The sequence below is a fragment of the Loxodonta africana genome, chromosome 3, assembly GCF_030014295.1.
Source record: "Loxodonta africana isolate mLoxAfr1 chromosome 3, mLoxAfr1.hap2, whole genome shotgun sequence".
Lineage (NCBI taxonomy): Eukaryota > Metazoa > Chordata > Mammalia > Proboscidea > Elephantidae > Loxodonta > Loxodonta africana.
In genome coordinates this window covers 53,809,645-53,830,756 of record NC_087344.1, presented here as the reverse complement: position 1 = coordinate 53,830,756, position 21,112 = coordinate 53,809,645, and the positions used below count along the sequence as shown (strand labels likewise).

The 21,112-nt window shown below is 47.7% G+C and overlaps 1 protein-coding gene across 9 annotated transcripts in view; it reads left to right on the top strand.

Moving 5' to 3' along the window:
• Positions 1 to 18,121, top strand: part of UBR4 (ubiquitin protein ligase E3 component n-recognin 4) — a 140,177-nt gene extending 122,056 nt beyond the window's left edge. For all 9 annotated transcript variants that reach the window (XM_064281379.1, XM_064281376.1, XM_064281378.1 and 6 more), the window contains 11 exons: positions 105 to 278; positions 1,208 to 1,307; positions 2,748 to 2,966; positions 4,114 to 4,227; positions 5,205 to 5,347; positions 5,838 to 5,963; positions 7,121 to 7,315; positions 10,181 to 10,405; positions 13,630 to 13,720; positions 14,457 to 14,619; positions 17,712 to 18,121. In XM_064281379.1, coding sequence (XP_064137449.1) covers positions 105 to 278; positions 1,208 to 1,307; positions 2,748 to 2,966; positions 4,114 to 4,227; positions 5,205 to 5,347; positions 5,838 to 5,963; positions 7,121 to 7,315; positions 10,181 to 10,405; positions 13,630 to 13,720; positions 14,457 to 14,619; positions 17,712 to 17,776 — 1,615 coding nt within the window. In that variant the 3' untranslated portion in view covers positions 17,777 to 18,121. The remainder of the gene's footprint in view (positions 1 to 104; positions 279 to 1,207; positions 1,308 to 2,747; positions 2,967 to 4,113; positions 4,228 to 5,204; positions 5,348 to 5,837; positions 5,964 to 7,120; positions 7,316 to 10,180; positions 10,406 to 13,629; positions 13,721 to 14,456; positions 14,620 to 17,711) is intronic.
• Positions 18,122 to 21,112: the final 2,991 nt, after the last annotated feature.

Here is a 21,112-nt window from a genome sequence, read left to right as displayed (position 1 = left end):
AAGGAGTTCAGACTTGATCCTGTAGGCTGTTGAAGGTTGTTAATCAAGAGAATGATGTGATCAGTTCTTTTCACCCCCTCAGACTTTTTACTCTTTGCTCCCAGGTATGATGAAGATCACAGCGGTGATGATAAAGTCTTCCTCGACTGCTTCTGTAAAATAGCAGCCGGTATCAAGAACAACAGCAATGGGCATCAGCTGAAGGACCTGATTCTCCAGAAGGGAATCACCCAGAATGCACTGGACTATATGAAAAAGCACATCCCCAGTGCCAAGAAGTAAGGAGCACCTTCCTCAGAGTGGCTGCTTTCCCTTCTCCAGCTTCCCTTTCCCGTGTCATCCTGGCATATTGCTTCATGTGTTCCACTTGTTCTTGGGGCCTCCCTTTCCTTCTCGGACTCTCAGGGTGACCACTCAACTACTGCAGGCTCCTTCAGGGCCTTGGGAAAGGATAGCTGCTTTTTTTTTTTTCAGTGATTTAAGTCTCCTTTTATTTATTTATTTTATTGTACTTTGTTTACAGAACAAACAACTTCTCGTTAAATAATTAGTACACATATTGTTTTATGACAGTGGTTAACAGCCCCACGACATGTCAACACTCTCCCTTCTCGATCTTGGGTTCCCTATTACCAGCTTTCCTGTTCCCTCCTGCCTTCTAGTCCTTGCCCCTGGGCTGATGTGCCCCTTTAGTCTCATTTTGTTTCACGGGCCTGTCTAACCTTTGGCTGAAGGCTGATCCTCAGGAGTGAGTTCATTACTGAGCTAAAAGGGTGTCCAGGGGCCATACTTTTGGGGTTTCTCCAGTCTTTGTCAGGCCAGTAAGTCTGGTCTTTTTTTGTGAGTTAGAATTTTGTTCTACATTTTTCTCCAGCTCTGTCCAGGACCATCTATTGTGATGCCTGTCAGAGCAGTCAGTGGTGGTAGCCAGGCACCATCTAGTTGTACTGGACTCAGTCTGGTGGAGGCTGTGGTAGTTGTGGTCCATTAGTGCTTTGGACTAATCAGAAAGGATGGCTTTTTAGTTTCTAGTTAGAATACTTATTTCTACAAAGGCTTCTCAGTTGGGTGGTCCTTTGTGATTCCTTAGCACTCTCAGAGGGTCACAGTTAAATAAGTATAGTTTGAGCCAGAATAAGGAAGAACTGATTTCTAGGTAGCCTTTGCTTCCCTGGCCTGCTAAAGTAACCCTCCCTTTGCTTTGCAGTTTGGATGCTGACATCTGGAAAAAGTTTTTGTCTCGCCCAGCTCTGCCATTCATCTTGCGGCTTCTCCGGGGGCTGGCCATCCAGCACCCTGCCACCCAGGTGAGTAGCCAGCATGCATGTCGAGATAGCACATGTGGTGGGAGGGAACCATACACCCACTTCTCAGCCGCCACTGACTGAATGAATATAACAACCTGGATTAGCCTTGACATGTGACATGCCCTAACATATGAGACCTCTAGAGTAGAAGGGGATCTCAGAGGTCTTCTGGTTCATCCCTCCATGCAGGGAGGACTAAGTTGTGTTTTTGATTTCTTCCTTCACCTGATTTTTAAGTGGGGCTTCTTTATCTCACGGTTCAGCTGAGCAGCAGTTGAACTGTGAGGGTGTGGCTGAGAAGATCAGAGTGTAAAACAGTTTTTTTTTTTATTCCTGGCCTCAGTCGCTGGGACATTTGTAATACCATCACCACCATTTTTGGCTCTGCCTCAGTCCACTGAGAACTGTGTTCTAAGGAACACCCACCCACTGCACTTTGCTGTTCGTTCTTGATCTCTCCCTGCTGGGCCGAGGTACCCTTTTTATTGTCCAGCTTTTACGTTCACATGAGGTGATGGAATAGGGGTTCAGCATTTAGGAGCATGAGATACAACATGTAATTCTGCTGAGGCACAAATGTGAAGTGTAACCTGCTATGAGAATGGATTTACGAGCTAGTGAGTGATCCGAGTTGACTGCTGAGCTTTCACATTGCAACTCTGCTTTGTTATTTTCAGTTTATTGTCAAATATGTAGCAATTGTCCTCAATTACTTTATGATGGAGTACGTGGGGATTTAAATGCTACCTCTCCATTTCTCAGTGAGCTCACCTGGAGAGCTTTTTCAAACTACAGCTCCCTTCAATGTTCTTTAATGTTTTTCCAGTTGAACTGTGAGGGTGTGAGAAGCATGGTGGATTCCAACTTTTTCAAGTACAAGGGTCCTTTCTTAATGTCTTTGTAAATAAATCTCTTTTCCATCCCCAATTCCACTTACAGTAGTTTTACCTCTAGTATCTCTAGGCTGAGAAAACTCCTGTGCTCGCAGGTCGAGTGGGCTCAGGGGCCCCCAGAGGGAGGACTCTGGGCAGGCTTTTATGAACGGCAAGGGGCTGCTCTCCTGGGTGTCTGTACTCACGCAGTTCGTTTCTCAGGCCTCGTCTTGTACTGCTGCTCCCAGGACTCTTCCAGCCCCTTTGCTGGGTGCGTTACATGTGTTAACTAGCTTTTAATCCTCACGGCAACCCTGGCGTTATCCTCAAGTATAGATGGGGATTCAGAAGCTAAAGAGCATGGTACTTGGCCAAAGGTCAGTGGCAGAGCCAAACCCTCTTTTATTTGCCTGTATCTCTCGAAACGTAGAATCAAAGGATCTGATTGAAACTGAGCAGATGACATGAGACTATGCACATTTGGTTGATTTTGCCAACCCTTGAAGCTCCTGGAAAGAATGCTCATCTGTATGATAGGAGGCATACATCCCTCTGGTCTCATTGGCAGGTTCTGATTGGAACTGACTCCATCACAAACCTGCATAAACTGGAGCAGGTGTCCAGCGATGAGGGCATTGGGACCCTGGCAGAGAACCTGCTGGAGGCACTACGGGAACACCCGGATGTAAACAAGAAGATTGACGCGGCCCGCAGGGAGACCCGGGCTGAGAAGAAGCGCATGGCCATGGCGATGCGGCAGAAGGCTCTGGGCACCCTGGGCATGACGGTAAAGCCACCTCCTCCTTGTCCCTGCGTTCTTGTCCAGGCTGCTGCTGATGAGGTGGTCATGGCACAGTCATTTGTGCTTTGGTACGGGGCTGATGAAGGCTGCACAGAGAAGGGAGACGTACCCCAGGTGTGCTAGGCACTGTGCGAGATGGCTCACCTTCCTTCATCTTCCCAGCAGTCTCCGATGTGTGGCTACTACTGTTCTGCTAACTAGTTGCTGTCAAGTTGATTCCAACTCACGATGACCCCATGTTTGTCAGAGTAGAACTGTGCTCCGCAGGGTTTTCAGTGGTTGATTTTTCAGAAGTAAATTTCCAGGCCTTTCTTCTGAGGCATCTTAGGGTGGACTTGAACCACCAAGGTTTTGGTTAGCAGTGGAGCACATTAACTGTATCATCTAAGGTCTCCATTGTTCCGGTGTAAAGATGAGATTCAGAGATTAAGGGACTTAAGTTTACATAAACTGTAAAAATGGTGACAGATGACCTTGTTCATTGATGATTTACTATATGCCAGGCACTGTGCTTAGGTTCTTGCACCATTTAATTTAGTCCCTCCAATGAGGGATGATATGAGGTTGATATGATAATACCCATTTTCCAGATGAAGTAACTGAGGCTGAGAGAGGTGAAGTAACTACATAACTAATAAGTAGTTGACAGAATTTTGAACCTGTGTCTGTTTGACACACAGGGCTCTATTCTGTGCTCTTTTCATTGTTCCACCTTGGAGGAAGCAGCAGTCCTAAAAGAGCCTTCTCTAAGCCAGCACACTTGCATGTCAGCAGTTTTAAACTCCCATGGGAACAGTAAATGAATCATAATGCAACAGCCCTTGGCAGCCAAAACTTGGTATTGCTGGCACAAAGAAAGGGGGCTTTCTTGGTGGCAAGTGGCGATGAGCCAGGGTTCCAGCTGCATGGCCGCCTCTGCTTCAGTGATGCCTGTAGGAAGAGGGAAGCAGCAGGAGAATCTGGGGCTTTGAATGAGCTCCCTTTGCGCTCCTTAGAAGCCAACTAAAGAGATTTCAGTGCAGTAGTGCCTTTAGTGTGTGGTGAAGGTCGGCCCTGTTCCTGAACATCCCTAAGTAAGGGTGGGAGGGTGGTGGAAACCCCCTCTTACGTGCTGACTGGGTTCCTCCTACAGACAAATGAGAAGGGCCAGGTCGTGACCAAGACGGCGCTACTGAAGCAGATGGAGGAGCTGATCGAGGAGCCGGGCCTCACGTGCTGCATCTGCAGGGAGGGCTACAAGTTCCAGGTACAGCTGCTGGGCCTGGAGTCGCTCCTGAGGACGTGTGCCTGGCTGGCTCAGCCTAGCCCTTGGTGGCAGTGCATCTGACTCCTGCAGATAGGCCAGGGTCAAGGTTTGCATCCTAGGAGCTGTGCTTCAGGTGGATGAAAGGCAGGAAGGCAAACTGATCTGAACATTAGTCCTCATCATCATCGTTGTCACCTACCACCCATTGAATTCCTTCTATATGCTAGGTCCCATGCTCAGGGCTTTATGTAAATTTTATCTTCCAACCTGTAATAAGCCCCAACTTATGAATGAGAGAGCAAAGTCCGCACGGCAGAGTCGGAATTCTAGCCCAGGCCTCTCTGACTTCAGTACTAGGCTCTTAAAAACACACCATGCTGCTTCCATTCAGGATCACTGGGGAGAAGATCAGAACCTTAGCTTTCTAGGCTTTCCCAAACTAGATTACAGCTGAAAGGGACAGAACAGGAAGTGATCTGTTTGCTCCCTCAAAGTCTTAAAAGGTGGCCTCTTCCTCTCCAGCTTGAATTTACTACATAGCACCCAAGTTGTTGAAGGGCAAGTACCCTGGGCCACAGGCCTTGTAAGTCCTACTATAACTCAGACTCCTTGGAGCTGCCTGACAGGTTTTGAAAAGCAAGTGACATATCAAGAAGGCACTCTATTCTTCATTTTCAGCAAGAAAGAGAAGAATGATGGTTTAGGCTTACATTTCTGTCTCTCCATCTGCACAGCATCCACTTCTTTTTTGTTGCTCCCCACACTCCTCATTTCCCCAGGGCTGTGCCCAGCCAGTAGACTAAGGTTCTAGCCAGCATCGCTCTCTGGAACACATCCCTGGTGGAAACAACCTGAATTCCAAAGCATTGCCTAGGGAGATAGAAACTCAGTTCCCTGCTGTTCTGCTTCACCTCCTTCCAAAGCCCAACTTGGACTTTCCTTCACCTCTTTTCCTTTTTAACTTGTTGTCTTGGCAGCCCACGAAGGTCCTAGGCATTTATACCTTCACTAAGCGGGTGGCCTTGGAGGAGCTGGAGAATAAGCCCCGGAAACAGCAGGGCTACAGCACCGTGTCCCACTTCAACATTGTGCACTATGACTGCCACCTGGCTGCCGTCAGGTAGGCCCTGGCTGTGTGCAGTGGCCACCTCCTTCTGTAGGCTGCTCACCCACCTACCCCCTCGCCTTCATATGTGCTTCAACTCATGCCAAGCCTGGTGGGCAGAAAGACTAGGCCCACATTACTTCAGAGGAGTGGGCTCCTGGAGTTGGAGGGATGGAGCGTCCAGCCCCGAGGTTTTAAATCTGCTCCTTTGTCTCTGGGGAGTAGAATTTTCTACATTAAACCACATATGCACAGGAGCTATTCTTGCAGTATGGCTAAGAAAATATGCGTTGGCTTTGGCACAATGCTGGTGAAAGAGACCTTGCTTACTTGAATCAATGAATCCAGCATTTACCAGGTTACAAATGGCCCCTTCTCTCAGTGGGGCTAGAAGCGTGGGCTAACTTACTTCCTTAGTGTTCCCTCTCCCACCCCCACTCACCCAGGTGCCTAGTTGCCAGATTAATTCCAGTAGTCACTTGTCTTTGCTCTCCTCCCAATCCAGGTTAGCTCGAGGCCGGGAAGAGTGGGAAAGTGCCGCCCTTCAGAACGCCAACACTAAGTGCAATGGGCTTCTTCCAGTCTGGGGGCCCCATGTCCCTGAATCAGCTTTTGCCACTTGTTTGGCAAGGTGAGTGTTGAGCAGTTTGCGTTGTAAAATGAGGGGATTCCCAGGGGGTGGGGAAAGGTCAGCTTTCAGCCCAACCCATGGTGAAACTATTTCCTGTCACTTCCATTGGGAATCCATGCCTCTGCTTGCTGACTGGGGAGCTGTCCAGAGGATATAGGGCCCCCGCCGAGAGGGATGGAGACTTCCTAAAGCGATGATCTAGTGGGGCCCATCCACCGACTGAGAGAAACCAGCACCCTCAGCTTCTGGTCCACCATGTAAAATTTCTGGTTATTCATTATATCTCCTTGGCTGATCTTGTGAAGTAAGACACAGAACCCTTGACTTGGTCCTTGGGGCCAAAATTTCCCAGAGGTCATCACTTCCGCAGTATGTGGCTTTGAGGTTTAAATAATGAAAATGGCTCAGTGGCGTGGAGAATACCAGGCTCCTTTTAAGGCCTCCCTGGTTCTGAAGGTCGAGGTTAAAATAGCGAAGCCTCTGTGAGTTCCTCATCTCTTGCTGGTGTCCCTGGGGAGGTGCCCTGCCCCAAGTTCTACTTTAAAACTCAGGGATGAAAAGGTACACATCATAAAACAGGTAGCTGGCAGTAACTACAGAGACAATAATAATAGGCAACACGTTTGAATGCTTATCATATGATGTTAGTATACACCTTCTTTGGTTAAAGAAACTGAGGCACAGAGAGTTTGAGTAACTTTCTCTAGATCACAGCTAATAAGAATCAGAGACCAGATAGATGGTAAGGTAAATGACATAGAGAAACTTATTTGGGGGTTGAAGAGATGATTCTTATGGATAGATTACCTTTTCAGTCGGAATGGATAAGTTCTACATTTCTTTTTCCAAAACTTTCAGATGGAGGCTATGATATGTCCTGTGACATTTGTGCGTTATGAAATGGGCTCCCCCGAAATGGGGGGTTCTCACCAAAGCTTGGAGTTATAGCAGAAAGAACACGTCCTGTGCTGTTGCCTTCCTCCTGGCTCCACCCTTGGCCTTTACTCTCCATTTTATCCCTCTAGCCATTTGTGTAACCTGTGCAGTCATCAGGCAGAGGGGACCAAAGTGGGGCCCTGCCTTCCAAATTAACGTTTTCCCAACGAAGAATCAGTTCCTTTCCTCTCCATCTCAGCACTTGTTCTGCTTCGTCCTAGACACAACACTTACCTCCAGGAATGTACGGGCCAGCGAGAACCCACGTATCAGCTCAACATTCACGATATCAAGCTGCTCTTCCTGCGCTTCGCCATGGAGCAGTCCTTCAGCGCCGACACCGGCGGGGGTGGCCGGGAGAGCAACATCCACCTGATCCCGTACATCATTCACACTGTGCTTTATGTCCTGAACACGTCAGTATCCCAGGGGCAGCGTCTCAGCTGACCCACACTCCACCCCTCTGTCCAGCAAGGTCTCCCTGCTTTTCCATATCCTCCCTGATTAGTTCCTGAGTAAAGGTGTGACCTAAAGTAGACTTTACCAAGGCAGGGATATCTAACTGTGGCTTTTTTGGAGTCACACAGAATAAAGCAGTAAAGGTGACTCCCATTTAAAACCTGTTACATCTCCTACCGTGGGCCACCAAGGACTGCATTCTTGGACTGACCTCCAGCCCAGAGAGGAGCAGGCAGGTGTCAGGCCATGCAAGCCTCTACTCTGTTCTCTGGGATGGGGGAGGCCATGGGTCGAGCTGCACCACAGTCATTAGTCAGGGGCACACAAGTTGTTACAGGTGGAGGCTTCATACCAAGAGAGTGCAGCAGAACTAAGACCCGTTTCATAAATGGAAAACCGGATTGGTTATCCCTGTTTTCTCTCCAGTGAGTAGTGATCTGGGCACGAGTGAGGAGGAATGAGAGTGTTGAAGACTGTCTGGGAAAGTCAAGTGAGAAGGAAGACAGCTAGGAAAAAAAATAGATTTGTACTTTTATCCATATGTACATTATGGAATAGTTAGGGTAATACGTAAAAGCATCACCTTAAAGACACATTTAGAATAGAAGAGAATAGCCTTCTTTAATTCCATCCCAGGTTTTAAAAGCAAATGAAGAGATTTAATAGACTTAGATTTGATTGAAATGCTTTCTTAATTTGAGGCCCTGTCTTCTGGCCAGAGTCTTAAAAGTCCGTTGGGCAGAGAATTGACGGCTGTTGACAGCCTGTATACAGTACACACGAGGCAGCTGCAGCTCAGTTTAGGCAACAGGACAATCTGTCTCTTGTCTTGTATGTTCCTCTTCCTTAACAATGTGATTTTTTTCCCTCACCATTTCCTTATGAGATAAAAGACTGACCTCAAGACCCAATGCTTCATTGTTAAAACACAGGGCAGGTCTCTCAGAATGCATTACATCATCTGCTAAACGCTCAGACTGTCAGAGAAAACACTTGGCATCGCTGACAGTACAAACCTTCCCACTTACCCACACCACCTCAGCCCAGGCCAGCACTAATTACCAGTGTGCTGTGGCCTTTAACAGAGCCCTTGGTTTTTGCAGAGACTTGTCCATTCTTGGCAGCCATGGGGTAGAGTGGACTGCTCTATTGTCCAAGAGAAGAGCAAACCCACAGAGACAGCATGATTAGCCCAGAGGAATAGAGCTGGTGACTTCAGGTGTCACTGTGTTTCTCAAATGCCGGACATTTGTAACTCATGCCTAAATCTCTTAGTTGGAGAGGGAATTGGCTGTGTAATGGTTATCTTGATCAGTATACAGTGGTAAAGAGGCTGGCCTGGAAGCTTCACAGAGAGGCACTATTTCTCAGCCACACACCGCCTCCCCAGCCAGCTGTTTCACGTTGGTATGAGTTTGGTCAGGTGGGGGCTAGGTGAGGAGGATGGCTGCTTTTGGCGGAACATCTGTGCAAAGGCAAGTGTGTAGCACCATAGCCCCTGTGAGCCGGAGCGGAACCTGAGCAGGTCTTAACATTTGTGGACTTGCAGCTCCAGTGTCAGAAAGCTTGTGATTCCCCATGACCAGGAAAATCAAGCCAAATACACCTGTCTGTTCCTTCATGCTCCTTCTGCAGAGAGTAGACGGAAGCAGGGTGTCCTTGTATCAGACCGTCCTGCTTTCCCACAGTCCAGTGTCTGTGGCAGTGCCATCTGCAGACCTGGAAACTTTGATTCTGACAGCTACTATCGTTTGTTTTTAAAGGACAAAGCAAGAGTCTTGATCTAGGGTTGTTCCTCCACAGGATTAGGATCAGGCATGAAGTGCTGTTTGCGTGAGAGTACCATCAGGTAGTCAGAAATACATGGGCAGGAAGGACTCAGGTGATCTGTCAGTGCCAATTCAGTGACCACTTGGCAAAGCTTTGTCATGGGAGGGAAGATGAGCTAACAAATAGACAGGCTCTGGAGCCAGACTGCTCGGGTTCAGAGCCCAGTTCTTTGACTCTCCAGTTGCGTGACTTCGATAAATATTTAACTTCTCTGTACTGTAGTTTCCTCTTCTGTAAAATTGGGGGTATTGATAGCACCTGTCTAACAGGGTTATTGTGAATGGTGTCTGGCATTGAAGTTTGCTATGATCATCATTACTGTTGTATTTGAGGAAGAATGGGAACAAACAGTCCTTGCCAGGAAGAAACTGTTCTCATGAGGGAAAGAGGACACAAACACTTAGGAAAACAAACCAAAATGGAAAACCTAGGAAATGCACCAAGATGCAAAGGTAGTGCAAATAACGTAAATATCTTAAGACTACATGGAGTAAGGGAGAATTCAGACTGTGGTTTTAGAGTTAGGGAACCAAGATTCACATTTTAGCTCCATCACTAACTAGCTTGGTGACTTTGGTTGAGTCACTTCACCTCTCTGGGTCTCAGATACTGTGGTAAAATGGAGCTAACAATGATCGCCCAACCTGGCTATGGCATTTACGTGAGAGAGTGTTTGTGAACATGCCTGGCTCATTGCATGAGACACAGGGGTGTTCAAGGAGCAGTAGTTGTTGGGAATTGTAGGAGAGCTGAGGTGGGGTGAGGGAAGGAGAGCAAGGAAGATGCCATGAAGAAAGGCATAAAGGGGAAGAAGCACATGGATTGCCAGAGAAGAGGTGGGAAGAGCATTCAAGGCTGAGAGTGAGGACAAGCTCAGTAATCCAAGTGGTCAGTAAACTTGAAAGAAGATGACAGTTGAGCAAATCTTTCTTCCCTTTTGTTGCTGGTGTCCTGCTCTTACCCTCGTTTCGTCATTGCCTCTTTCATTCCAGAACCCGAGCAACTTCCCGAGAGGAGAAGAACCTCCAAGGCTTTCTGGAGCAGCCCAAGGAGAAGTGGGTGGAGAGTGCCTTTGAAGTGGATGGGCCCCACTATTTCACGGTCCTGGCCCTCCACATTCTGCCCCCTGAGAAGTGGAGAGCTATACGTGTGGAAATCTTGCAGAGGCTGCTGGTGACCTCTCAGGCTCGGGCAGTGGCTCCTGGGGGAGCCACCAGGTCAGTACCTGCTTCAGGAAGGTGTTTCCTGAGCTGTCTGTTACCTGGAGTATGTATTCCAGTGTGTTTGAAAGTTGCCTAGCAGTGCACGTGTGCTAAGTGAAGAAATGCTCGCTTGTCAGTAATTGACGCTGCCCCTTCTCAAGCTGTGACGTCCAGAATCTAGGCCTGATTGACTGGCAGTTGCCCGATCACCTGTAGATTTCGTATCCAGCCACTTGAAAGGTGGAGCCAGGCTTACCTGCTGTAGTTTTAAAGAGAGGAAGCCAGCTACACATAGGGCGATACTACTAATGACAAGAATTAGAACTGGCAGGAGGCTAAGACAGATAACCAGGTTTTCAGAATCTTGCTGATCTTACCATAAACTAGGAAAGCTCCAGCATGACTGAGGTTGGGGATTTTCTTTTCAGATAAGAGCTCGTTCTCCCTTCTTAGGTACATTTCTATAGTGTCTGCCCCATGAGTCTTTCTTTTTCCGGACTCATTTTTCCTTTTCATGTTGACACATCCCAAAGAAGGAAAGCATTTCAGGAAGGAAGTGGTCTTTATTTTAATAACCTTGTGCTATGATTTGGGTCAGAAGGGAAGTGTCTTGAGAGAAACAACTGCAAACAAAAACAACAAAACCTTTTTGAGATGACCATAACCCCATTGATTGAACATGGATTCCACGGGCACCATGGGTGGCTGTAACGGCACCAAACCGTGTCTGCCCTGGGGGGCTACAGAGTAAGGAGTGGGTTTCCAGCTTGCTTCTGCCACTTCAGTAAAATTTGCTTCTGGTTCCTTTCTGGAAAATCTGTCCTCGTGACTCTTTAACCTGCCAAATCCTTTAGCCTAGAATCACAGCAAACATTTCCATGTTTGAAGGCCAACAAGGGAGCCAGAGGAGGAATTTTAGGCCCATGGTAATGACAAACCAAGAGGAAAACAGCCATGTGCCTGAATTGGCACTTCTGATATCTTTACCTTCATCAGCTGAGCATCACACGTTGCTAGTCTGTAGGCACCTAGCTCCCCTAAAGGAGCTCTGCTGTTGAATCCAGCCAATACCAGCTTGTTTGGGTAAAGTAGAAGGGGGCCAGTCTCCTTAGACTTCTCTAACTCCTGCCCCTATTCCAAATATATAACTGTCCAGTGTTTCCCAAGAGTCTAAAGCATTACTAGTTAACTAGCTGCTAGAGATCAGAAGTTGAGGTTACGAAGTTGCTGATAAGCCAGACTGAGCCCTGCATCCATAGCAAATAAAGTGGCTATTTATTGGGCACAGGCTCGCAATGGTAGGTTTGAAATCAACCCACATGAGCTGTTGGGCTTTCAAGTAGGAGATCAGAATTCATTACTCTCCCAGGCAGTTAAAGAAAAGTTGATTTGGTCACAGCTTAATTAGGAAACCCAGTGTGAGCTGCACTCACGAGTCAGCATTTCTCAGTAGTAGCTTAGTTACCTTTACTAATTGGCCTTAGATAATGAAGTTGGCCGGGGTCACTCAAGATTCCTGCTTACCAAGCCAAACAGCCACGGAGAAGAACCAAACCTGGTGGTGGTCTGGGGGATATGAAACAGGCTAGAAGAAGTGCTGATGGTTTGCACGGTGTTGGGACACGCTCCCAGGAGAGATCATGGCTAGAAGGACACGCTCCCAGAAGAGATCATGGCCAGAGAGACGTTTAGAAGGTGTCATCCTAGTGGTGCGGGCAATGTTATTGGCAGCTGGCTTTGTCATACGTCCTGTAAATCCTGTGGAGGAATGCAGTAACAGATAGATAAAAACACAGCTCTAGGAATTTGCACAAAAGAAGTTGACCTCTTCTGTGTGTTTTGCATTTAGGGAGAACTTGGGAGTATTTAAGCCGGGGACTTCCTTAGGCTTCCATCAGAATCTTACCTGTTATCTGCAGCCATTCAGAGTTGCAGAGACATGGATCCTTACCCTCACCCAACAAGGCCCACTTCCAGGAATTTTCGCCTTAGGCTGAAACTTCCTTCTGGGTGGTAGGCACAGGAGCACTGGGGTAGAGGGAGGGTCCAGGGAGCATATTTTAACAAACAGAATTTTCTCATTTTATTATTATTATTTTACTTTTGTTAAATTAAACATTTTCCTAATACCCAGTGGGTAACCTGTCTGTCCCATGCTAGCAGGCCCCTCACTTGAGGCCCATACGGTATAGTTTTAGCTTCTATCATAAATAATCTTTATGCTTGCCTTATTTTTATGATTCTTACATATATACATGTACAAGTACACGTGTATGCACACACACACACACCTTAAAGATACTTTGGGTCCTTTCGGTCATGGGGTGTTTTCTCATCCCTCGTCCACAACAAGGGCTCATCCAATCTTCACTCGCTTCTTACTGATGTTAAGGCAGCTTCCAAAGAAAACTCCTCGTAGATCTTGGGCATTAGAAACCAGATTTACACACCTGTTCTTCATAGCATGAAGGGGGGAGTTTGAGCTCCTTGTTTTTCCTAGTGGCCCTACCTGGTGTAATCACTCCTCAGACCAAGAGCGCCTGCTGAGACGGCAGTGGATGTGGTCAGAGACAGAATCCTGAGCTGGCTTATTGGATTAACTAGAGATGATACTGATTAGAAACAAAAAGGTGTGGGTTATCCCAGGATTTAGGAGGTGTCGGGTGGTAACGAACGCCATCCTAGACGTTACTGTTGCTCAACACCGATTTTCTACCAGCTTGCTGTATTTTGACACATCCGTTTGACAAATTGCTGTGTTTGGCTGGTTTAGGTCTGCTGACTGTAAAAATTCTCCCAGCGGGAACGTAAAGACTCTGAAGTAGAGACTTGCTTCCTACTTCATTTATGAGTTATCATCAAGTCCAAGTGCTTGTTTGGGGGCTAAGCAAGCACAAAGGAAACACAGATGTCCTTTGCATTTCTTGAAGGCAGTGGCCTTTTGATTGCCGTGTTGCAACTTGTGTCTTCCCCCACCCTGTTTTACCCTGATTTGTAAGAGAGCTCATATTAAAGATGAATATTGCATGGAACACATTTGTAATAAATAAGCCGCTGAGTCCCAGGGCTCAGAACTTCTTGCCCACAGTTGCTTTTTTCCCAAGAAGAAAGGCAAGTACTGGACTATGTGCTGCATAGATTACTGTGACTCTTCCCTTGAAACCCAGGATACTTTGCTCTGTCCTTGTGAGTATCCTTCTAGAGTCTTCATGGAGATGGACTTTGATTTCATTTTCTAGGTTGACAGATAAGACAGTGAAGGACTACTCTGCTTACCGTTCTTCCCTTCTCTTTTGGGCCCTAGTCGATCTCATATACAACATGTTTAAGGTAAGGAAGCCATTGAAGGCTCAGCTGTTTTCTGCAAGGGTGTACAGTAATCTGCACTGTTGGCTCTGCCCCCTGCCCCAGCACCCCAATGGCTGCTCCTCTACTGGCTGGAGTGTTTGCTCCTGAGAAACAAATCACACTTAATTTGGGAAGGGATTTATACTATGAACTTAGACCCATATATCTCTGATGTACGTTTGTAGCCAAGATCACTCCTGCTGTGTGGTCTCAGGCCTGCTCTGAATCCACTTCTACTGGCAGACCTTCCCGCCCGAGTCAGCACTTGGTTGCTTTTGTCCTCTCTGTATGGATAAACTCTGTTGCCTTGGGTGCAGTGTGACCCTCCTCCAGCCCCACTTAAAATAGGATACTTCTCCCTCCCTTGAAAGAATCAGAGTGTTTTGGGGTGGCTCAAGTTTATCGTCTGAATGAAATAGCTCAAATGGAGCATGTTGACAATTTCCTTTACTTTGGGAAATGCAGGCATGAAATGTGTAGGGAATAAAGCACGCAGCTCTTGTAGCTTGTAGGCTTGGGGGACACTGTGCATAATGAGAGGAACGAAATTAAATTTTGCTGTGTCTTGAAACAAAACACACGCTCCTGGAAGAACGTTGATGTCCATGGGAAGGCTTGGTTTTCCTCAGGATGGAAATAACCTGCTGACTAGAGGAAAGAGATGAGGCAGCATTAAGTAACCTACCTCCCTGTCCCTGTCTCCTGTTGATTCTTGTAGAAGGTGCCTACCAGTAACACAGAGGGAGGCTGGTCCTGCTCTCTAGCTGAATACATCCGCCACAACGACATGCCCATCTCTGAAGCTGCTGACAAAGCTCTGAAAACCTTCCAGGAGGAGTTCATGCCAGTGGAAACCTTCTCAGAGTTCCTCGATGTGGCTGGTCAGTGTCAAGGTTTTATCTCTTAAAGATTCCATGCAGCAGAGCCCCCGCGCTGGCCTTCGTGAGTCTGGCCATAGCTGTCACCTTCACATATGGGAAGAACCAGCCTGCCTGCTGCCACTGCAAGGATGGGAAAGATGGTTAACTGCCTGGCCGCTAATAACAAAATAGGGCTGACATGTTTCGAGTACTTAACTCCATCCTGCCCCTGTGTTGCTCCTTATCATGCTTTATCTCAGTCCTCAAGGCAGTCCTGCAGGAGATTGGAACTCTGATTATCCCCATATTATAGATGGGGTAACAGGTTTTGAAGACTAAATAAGTTGCCAAGAGGACACAGCTAGAAAGTGATAAACCCAAAACCAAACCCATTGCCATCAAGTCGATTCTGACTCATAGCAACCCTATAGAACAGAGTAGAACTGCCCCATAGAGTTTCCAAGGAGTGGCTGGTGGATTTGAACTGCCGGCCTTTTGGTTAGCAGCCAAACTCTTAACCACTGCACCACCAGGGCTCCAGAAAGTGATAGAGCACCTCTTTTGATTCCTGACTTGTTATGACAGTTCAGGGAATTAACATCTGAATGGGCACACCCAGTTTTTGAGCTCATCTGTCTTCCTCCTGCCTCTTCCTCTCATTGAGGTCTGAGACCTCTCATGTCACAGCTGTACCCAGCTGATTCTTAAAAATAGCTATAAATATCAAAACAGAGCTAAGAGTGTCTCAAGTATAACACTAGGATAACACTTGGAGCTATTGTCACGTTGAGGACTCTAGACGGTTCCTCATCCCACAGCCAGTAGAATGAAGCTCATTGTTCTCTCTTGTGTACAGATTCTTTATACAACAAATTTGTCATCCTTATTACAAACACGTTAAATTTTGTTTGGATTTCATAGCCAAGCATCAAATAACAGCAGTGGGAGGTGACTTGGGGCCATTCCTGGGAAAATCCACCCAGCGTTAAAGACACTGCCCTCTCAAGTTGTGGGCGCTGTCATTACAGTCCTCCATCAGCGCAGGCCTTCCAAAGGTCCAGCTACCCAGACCTCAGGAGAGCAACCGGGCCTACTCGGCTCTCTTGTTAGCTTGTTCCTCTGTTTCACTTTTTTCTGATGTTCATTGTGGGAATTTTGTAAAGTGTAAAGAAGCAGGGAAAAGATTCACCCTAGATCCCACTCTCAAGAGAAAGCCTCCATTAACACTTCTCTGTCCGTGTCCTTGGCCTCTGGGAACTAGACCCACTGAAGGTCTGGAGAGAAGCTCAGACTGATTTCCCTTTTTTCCCCAGCTCAGTGCCAACTGAGGGATTTTCCAAACAGCCCTGGGGCCTCCACTTTGACCACCTTTGCATTGTTTGGTCTCAGTGGAAGCAGCGTATTGGCATGGGTCTTGGCACCTACCCTGTTACCTGGGAGGTCAGGTTGACACTGGGTTTCTTTGTTAGCTTCACTAGCTCTTTACCACTCCCACATGTACCTTTTTAGCTTAGACATTTAACCATCTTCGTACCTTAGCTCTGTGCCTTGCTTTCTTCCCAGAAAGCTACCCTGATGGAGAGCGGATGGCCTGTCTTAGTTGTCTCTGTATCCTCAGTGCCCAGTCTGTCTGTCACCCAGAGCGTGGTAAAGGAATGAATGAAGACTGTGTCAATATGAATGTCAGGTCAGGGTTAGGAAGAGCAGGAGGTGGGTGGGGGAAGGAGGGGGCTCACCTCAGAACAGGGCTTTGCATCAGCCCTGAAACGGGGCCAGTGGCAGCATGAAGTAGGGGAGAGTGGGGAGCCTCTGTGAGGCAGGGAGCCTCTGGGGCCTTCCACTCGTAGGCCAGGTTTTACAGCATGACTTTATTATTTTGTTTAAACTGTTAGAAATTTTCTAACATCAGACGCACCCTATGAATAAATGTAAGGATGAAAACACCTTCCGAAGCCAACAAGAAACTATCACTGCCACTCTTCCCTCCATTAGTTTGAATGTTGCCAGGCCTACGGGATTAACAGCTCCAGGCTTGTTTAATGTGAGGCCTAAATGTTTCCTGTACCGTGCTTGGTGAGGGATGGGAGGATGGGCCACAGAGGAATAGTTAGCACCAACTTGAAGTAACAACTGAGGCTGACTGAATACCTTCTCTGCACTGGGCACTTTCACATAATCCCCACAGCGACACAGCAAAGACTTGTCACTGACCCCATTTTATACAGGTAGTCCCCAACTTAGAGCATATTCAAGGTAGGATGAACTGGTCCATGTTGGGGTTTTTTTTTTTTTTTGGTGCATTATTTTCCTTTTCTGTACATCTTATTGTTAGTAACGTACTACATACAGTGTTGCGGCGCATAATTTGCTGATGTTACCGTTCGCGGGTGTTCGCTGCAGATGTTCAATGTTATGATTTATAAAGGTACTGATACCAAAAGTCGGTAATAATGAAAACTAAAAAAAAAGAGAGATATTTGACTATGTCAGAACCAATTTACGAGGAGTCATCGGAACGTAACCCCATCGTAAGCTGGGAACTACCTGTAGTTGAGGAAATGGAGCTTCCAAGCTTCTGCAGGTTGCTCAAGGCCCCAGGACTGGTGGTAGGGTCTAAACTCAGATCAGTTTGGGGTGTTACTACGTCACTCTGCTCCTCCCAGCCCTTGAGGGCAGTGGTTCTTAACCTTCCTTTGGTCCCAGATCTCTTTGAGAATCTGATGAAAGTTGTGGGTACGCTCCCTCCAGAAGACCCCCTCCATCTTGCACTCAGTTCCGGTGGATTTGCAGGGCCCCTCAGTTGGGTCCATGGACCCAGGTTTAGAACCTCTGCTCTGGGGAGATAATGAGGTTGGCCTCTGCCACTTCAATGCGTTTACCCCAAACAGCACGTGATCCCATAACAGGACTTGTGTCCTCTTTACAGAACCAGATGCACGGGCTGCTCGCTTGGTGACCGCATCCCCAGTCATTGCTGATCTCCCAGTGAGCAGCTGTGTTGGAGCTTGTTGGGGCACAGCGTGTTCTCTGAGTGGATCCGGCAGCATGACTCAGTGAGGCTGGGGGCTGTGCGTGCCAGCTCCTAACTGGCTTCTGCCTGCTCTGTTTTCCAGGCCTTTTATCAGAAATCAGCGATCCAGAGAGCTTCCTGAAGGACCTGTTAAACTCAATCCCCTGACCCTCCACATGGAAACTGCAGTTGATGAAGATTGACGCAAACTTGCCTTCCATCCCTCTGTGTTCTCCCTCCTTGTGCATTGATTGTCCCCCCACGGGATGCTGCATTACAACCCCTGTCTCCCTCCCTCCTTCCCTGCCTCATTTTTTCTTGCAGTGGTTTGGGGTTTTTAGGCTTCCTGTTTTATCCTGTGTGTGTGGTGCACTAGCTATGAAGTTGTATGTAACCCAAGCCATCAAAGGACCTGTACATACCTAGGAGCCATGAATTGTCCTGGCCAACTTAATACTTGAGTGTGCACATCTTGAGAAATAAACAAATGACTTAATACACATTGAAAAAGAAGGTGTTGGCTGCTGCTTAAACCACCCTTAGTGACGCTGGCCAAATGCTTGTCCTTGAATGCACAGCTCTTTCTGGCATCAGCTCACGAGCCTGATGTACCAGGATCACTGTTCCTGAGCCTCTTGTCCACACTGAATGGAGCCTGTCAGCCTGGTTGGGTGTTCACAACCAGCGAGATGGGGCACCACATTTGATGGCTGCGATTTTTTCTAAACAAAGCCCACGGCCTCTCGATTTTTTGACCTTGGAAGAGCTGGAACCCAAAGCTATGTGAAGCCTGATAGTTTTCTTGTTCTCCTCTGTTGGAGAAGGTAGAATAGGGACACAAGTCTCTTTCTACAACCAGACCTTGGCAGCATTTGACATTCTTATGCTAGCAGCGATGCTTTGGTGACTTCGGGGTTGCCATGTTAATAGAGGGCCTGGGGCAGGCTTAGCGTCAGAATAATGAGAGTAGCTGCCATCTACTAAGTACTTTGCCAGGCACTCAGTATGTTGTTATTATTTCTGATTTTTATAACAACCCTGCAAGAACGGCTCTGGGAACAAACATCACTTTCCAAAGTTCATCTAGCAAACAGCTGCTGGAGTTGGCAGGTTTGTGTCTCTGAAGCTGTATCCTGAACCCCTGTGGCAGTGCCTCTTGGGGTCCTCTGAGATCTATTCCGAACGTTCCTGTGAAGAGGCCCTCTCTCTAGTGAGGCAGCAGGACTCTTAAGAGCCTCACTCCAGATTTTAGGAAGAGGCTGATCCAGACATGGTCCCATGGGAAGGAAGAGCTCACTACTGCCGTCTCCTTCTGTTCTTTGTGGGCCACTCTGCCAACTGCTTCTTGGAGTGACATCAGCCGCCTGTCTTAATGTTCAGTTATGTGGCCACTGCTTAGGCCAGGCCATTTGGGAAGGAGGTGCCTCAGGGACTCTGTTGAAGACCTCCAGAGCCAGGACCTCATGTCCCTCCCCAGGCCCCCTGCCTGGGCAGCCACATGAGGGCCGTGCTCAGCAGCTGAGCCAGAGAGACAAAGGCGATTTGTTACATGAGCCCGGCCGTGGGCCCTGGCAGGCTGGAGCGGTCTGTGCCCGCGTGCGTGAGTGCGCTTCGGGTTTGTGTTGGGCAACACCAGGTTTCTGAGGGACTGACGTGGCTCTCGGGAGGGGAGCAGTGCCACCTAGGGTCACCAGCACCAGCTCTGTCAGGTGTTCTCACCTTTGGTTCAGAGCCAGCTCCATCACCTTTTGTGTCACCACAGTCTCCCCCTGTAAAATGGGAATAAGAGAATCTAGCTGGAGCCCTGGTGGTGCAGTGGTTAGGAACTCTGCTGTTCCCCCAGACACCCTTTTAACTCAGTACTGAAGTCATTCCTGAGCTTCACCGTTCAGCCAAAGATTAGACAGGCCTATAAGACAGACAATAATACATCCAGTTCAACCATGTATGTGAGACTAAATGGACGTACCACCCCAAGGGCAAAGACGAGAAGGCAGGAGGGGACAGGAAAGCTGGACGAATGGAAATGGGCAACCCAAGTCACAAAACGATATGTGTATCAATTACTTGATGAGAAACTAATTTGCTCTGTAAACATTCACCTAAAGCATGTTAAAAACAACAAAATTTCGCTGTTAACCAAAAGGTCAGCAGTTGGAATCCACCAGCCACTCCTTGGAAACCCTATGGGGCAGTTCTACTCTGTACTATAGGGTCACTATGAATTGGCGCATGGGCAATGGGTTTGTTTTTTTTGTTTGTTTGTTTGTTTTAATTTCTAGGGTGGGATGGTTGCGAGGCTTAAAGTGAAATGACTTGCCTGCCCGTGGTCAACAAATAGTAGCTGCTGTTGTTATCAATGAACTCACTTTCAGTCTGCTAAGATTTGCCTTCTTTAAGGAAGCTCCATGTCTCAGGTGGGTCTAAAGGTGTTTAGTGAGTGAGGGTGAAGGACTATGTCTTGGGAACATTCGCTTCTCACGCTGTGAATACAGCAAGCTCATTCCCTCTCGCGTGCCCACTGCCCCCCATTTTCTGGCTATCTCCCCAAGACCATTCCAGGTACATTTTAGCATGAGGGCGTGCTGTTGTGTAACATCCTGGTGGGGTGGGGCCAAGAGGTGTAAATTGGATCAGCTTCGTCTGTCATCTGGGACACAAAGCAAGGATGGGGAGAGGGCAAAGGTGCCGGTGGAAACAGTTGGAATCACAGCTGCCTGCTGTTGGGCTTGCTGTTTCTTGTGGCACAATGGTAGACTGAGCCTTGTTCGTTGTGACACCTCCAGGCAGTGACAGTGTTCACGTGGCACCTTTGGAAGCGGAGTCACCAAAGCTCATTACAAGGTGTTAATTTCCTTTTCTCTGCCCTTCACTTTTTTATTTCTTGCAAAGACCTCAGAGAATTCTGGCACCAGCCCAAACACATCAAGCCTCTTGTTTTCACTGTTTTGGCTTTTCTGGTGTCTCCTCTGGTGGGGTGCTTCCCATTGGCTTTGCCACAGCCCCAAACAAACTGCTGACACAGTAGCTGTGCAGGTCTGAGACAGGCCCCAGGGCAGCGCATTAGGCGGTTCTTGAGCAGGAGTGGAAACTGGTCCCAGGAGAGAGCGACACCTTCCCAAGCCCACGCCTCAGGAAGAACACGGAGGAACACCAGGCAAAAAACAAGTTAACCCCTTTCCTGTCCTGAAGTCTTTTCTGAGCCAGTTGCTTCTTGGTCCCTGCCCTTCTCAACAGGCAGCCCCCGTTGGGGAATTAAGTTGATTCCAGAGTGGCTGCAGCTTTTAAGCCCTTAGAGCCTGCATCCAGCAATAAAGTTGGAGAAGGGATGTCAGTGCCTTTCTTCTAGAATTGCCAAAATGTTTGGCCTTCCTTAATCTTGCATCTGTCCTGGTGCCCAGCTTTCCAGGCTCAATACTGTTAGAGGTTATATGGGAAGCTAGGCGGCCCCCTTTCACCACTAAGCCACCTCCTCAGCTGCTCCTTCCCTACAGCTATATTGAG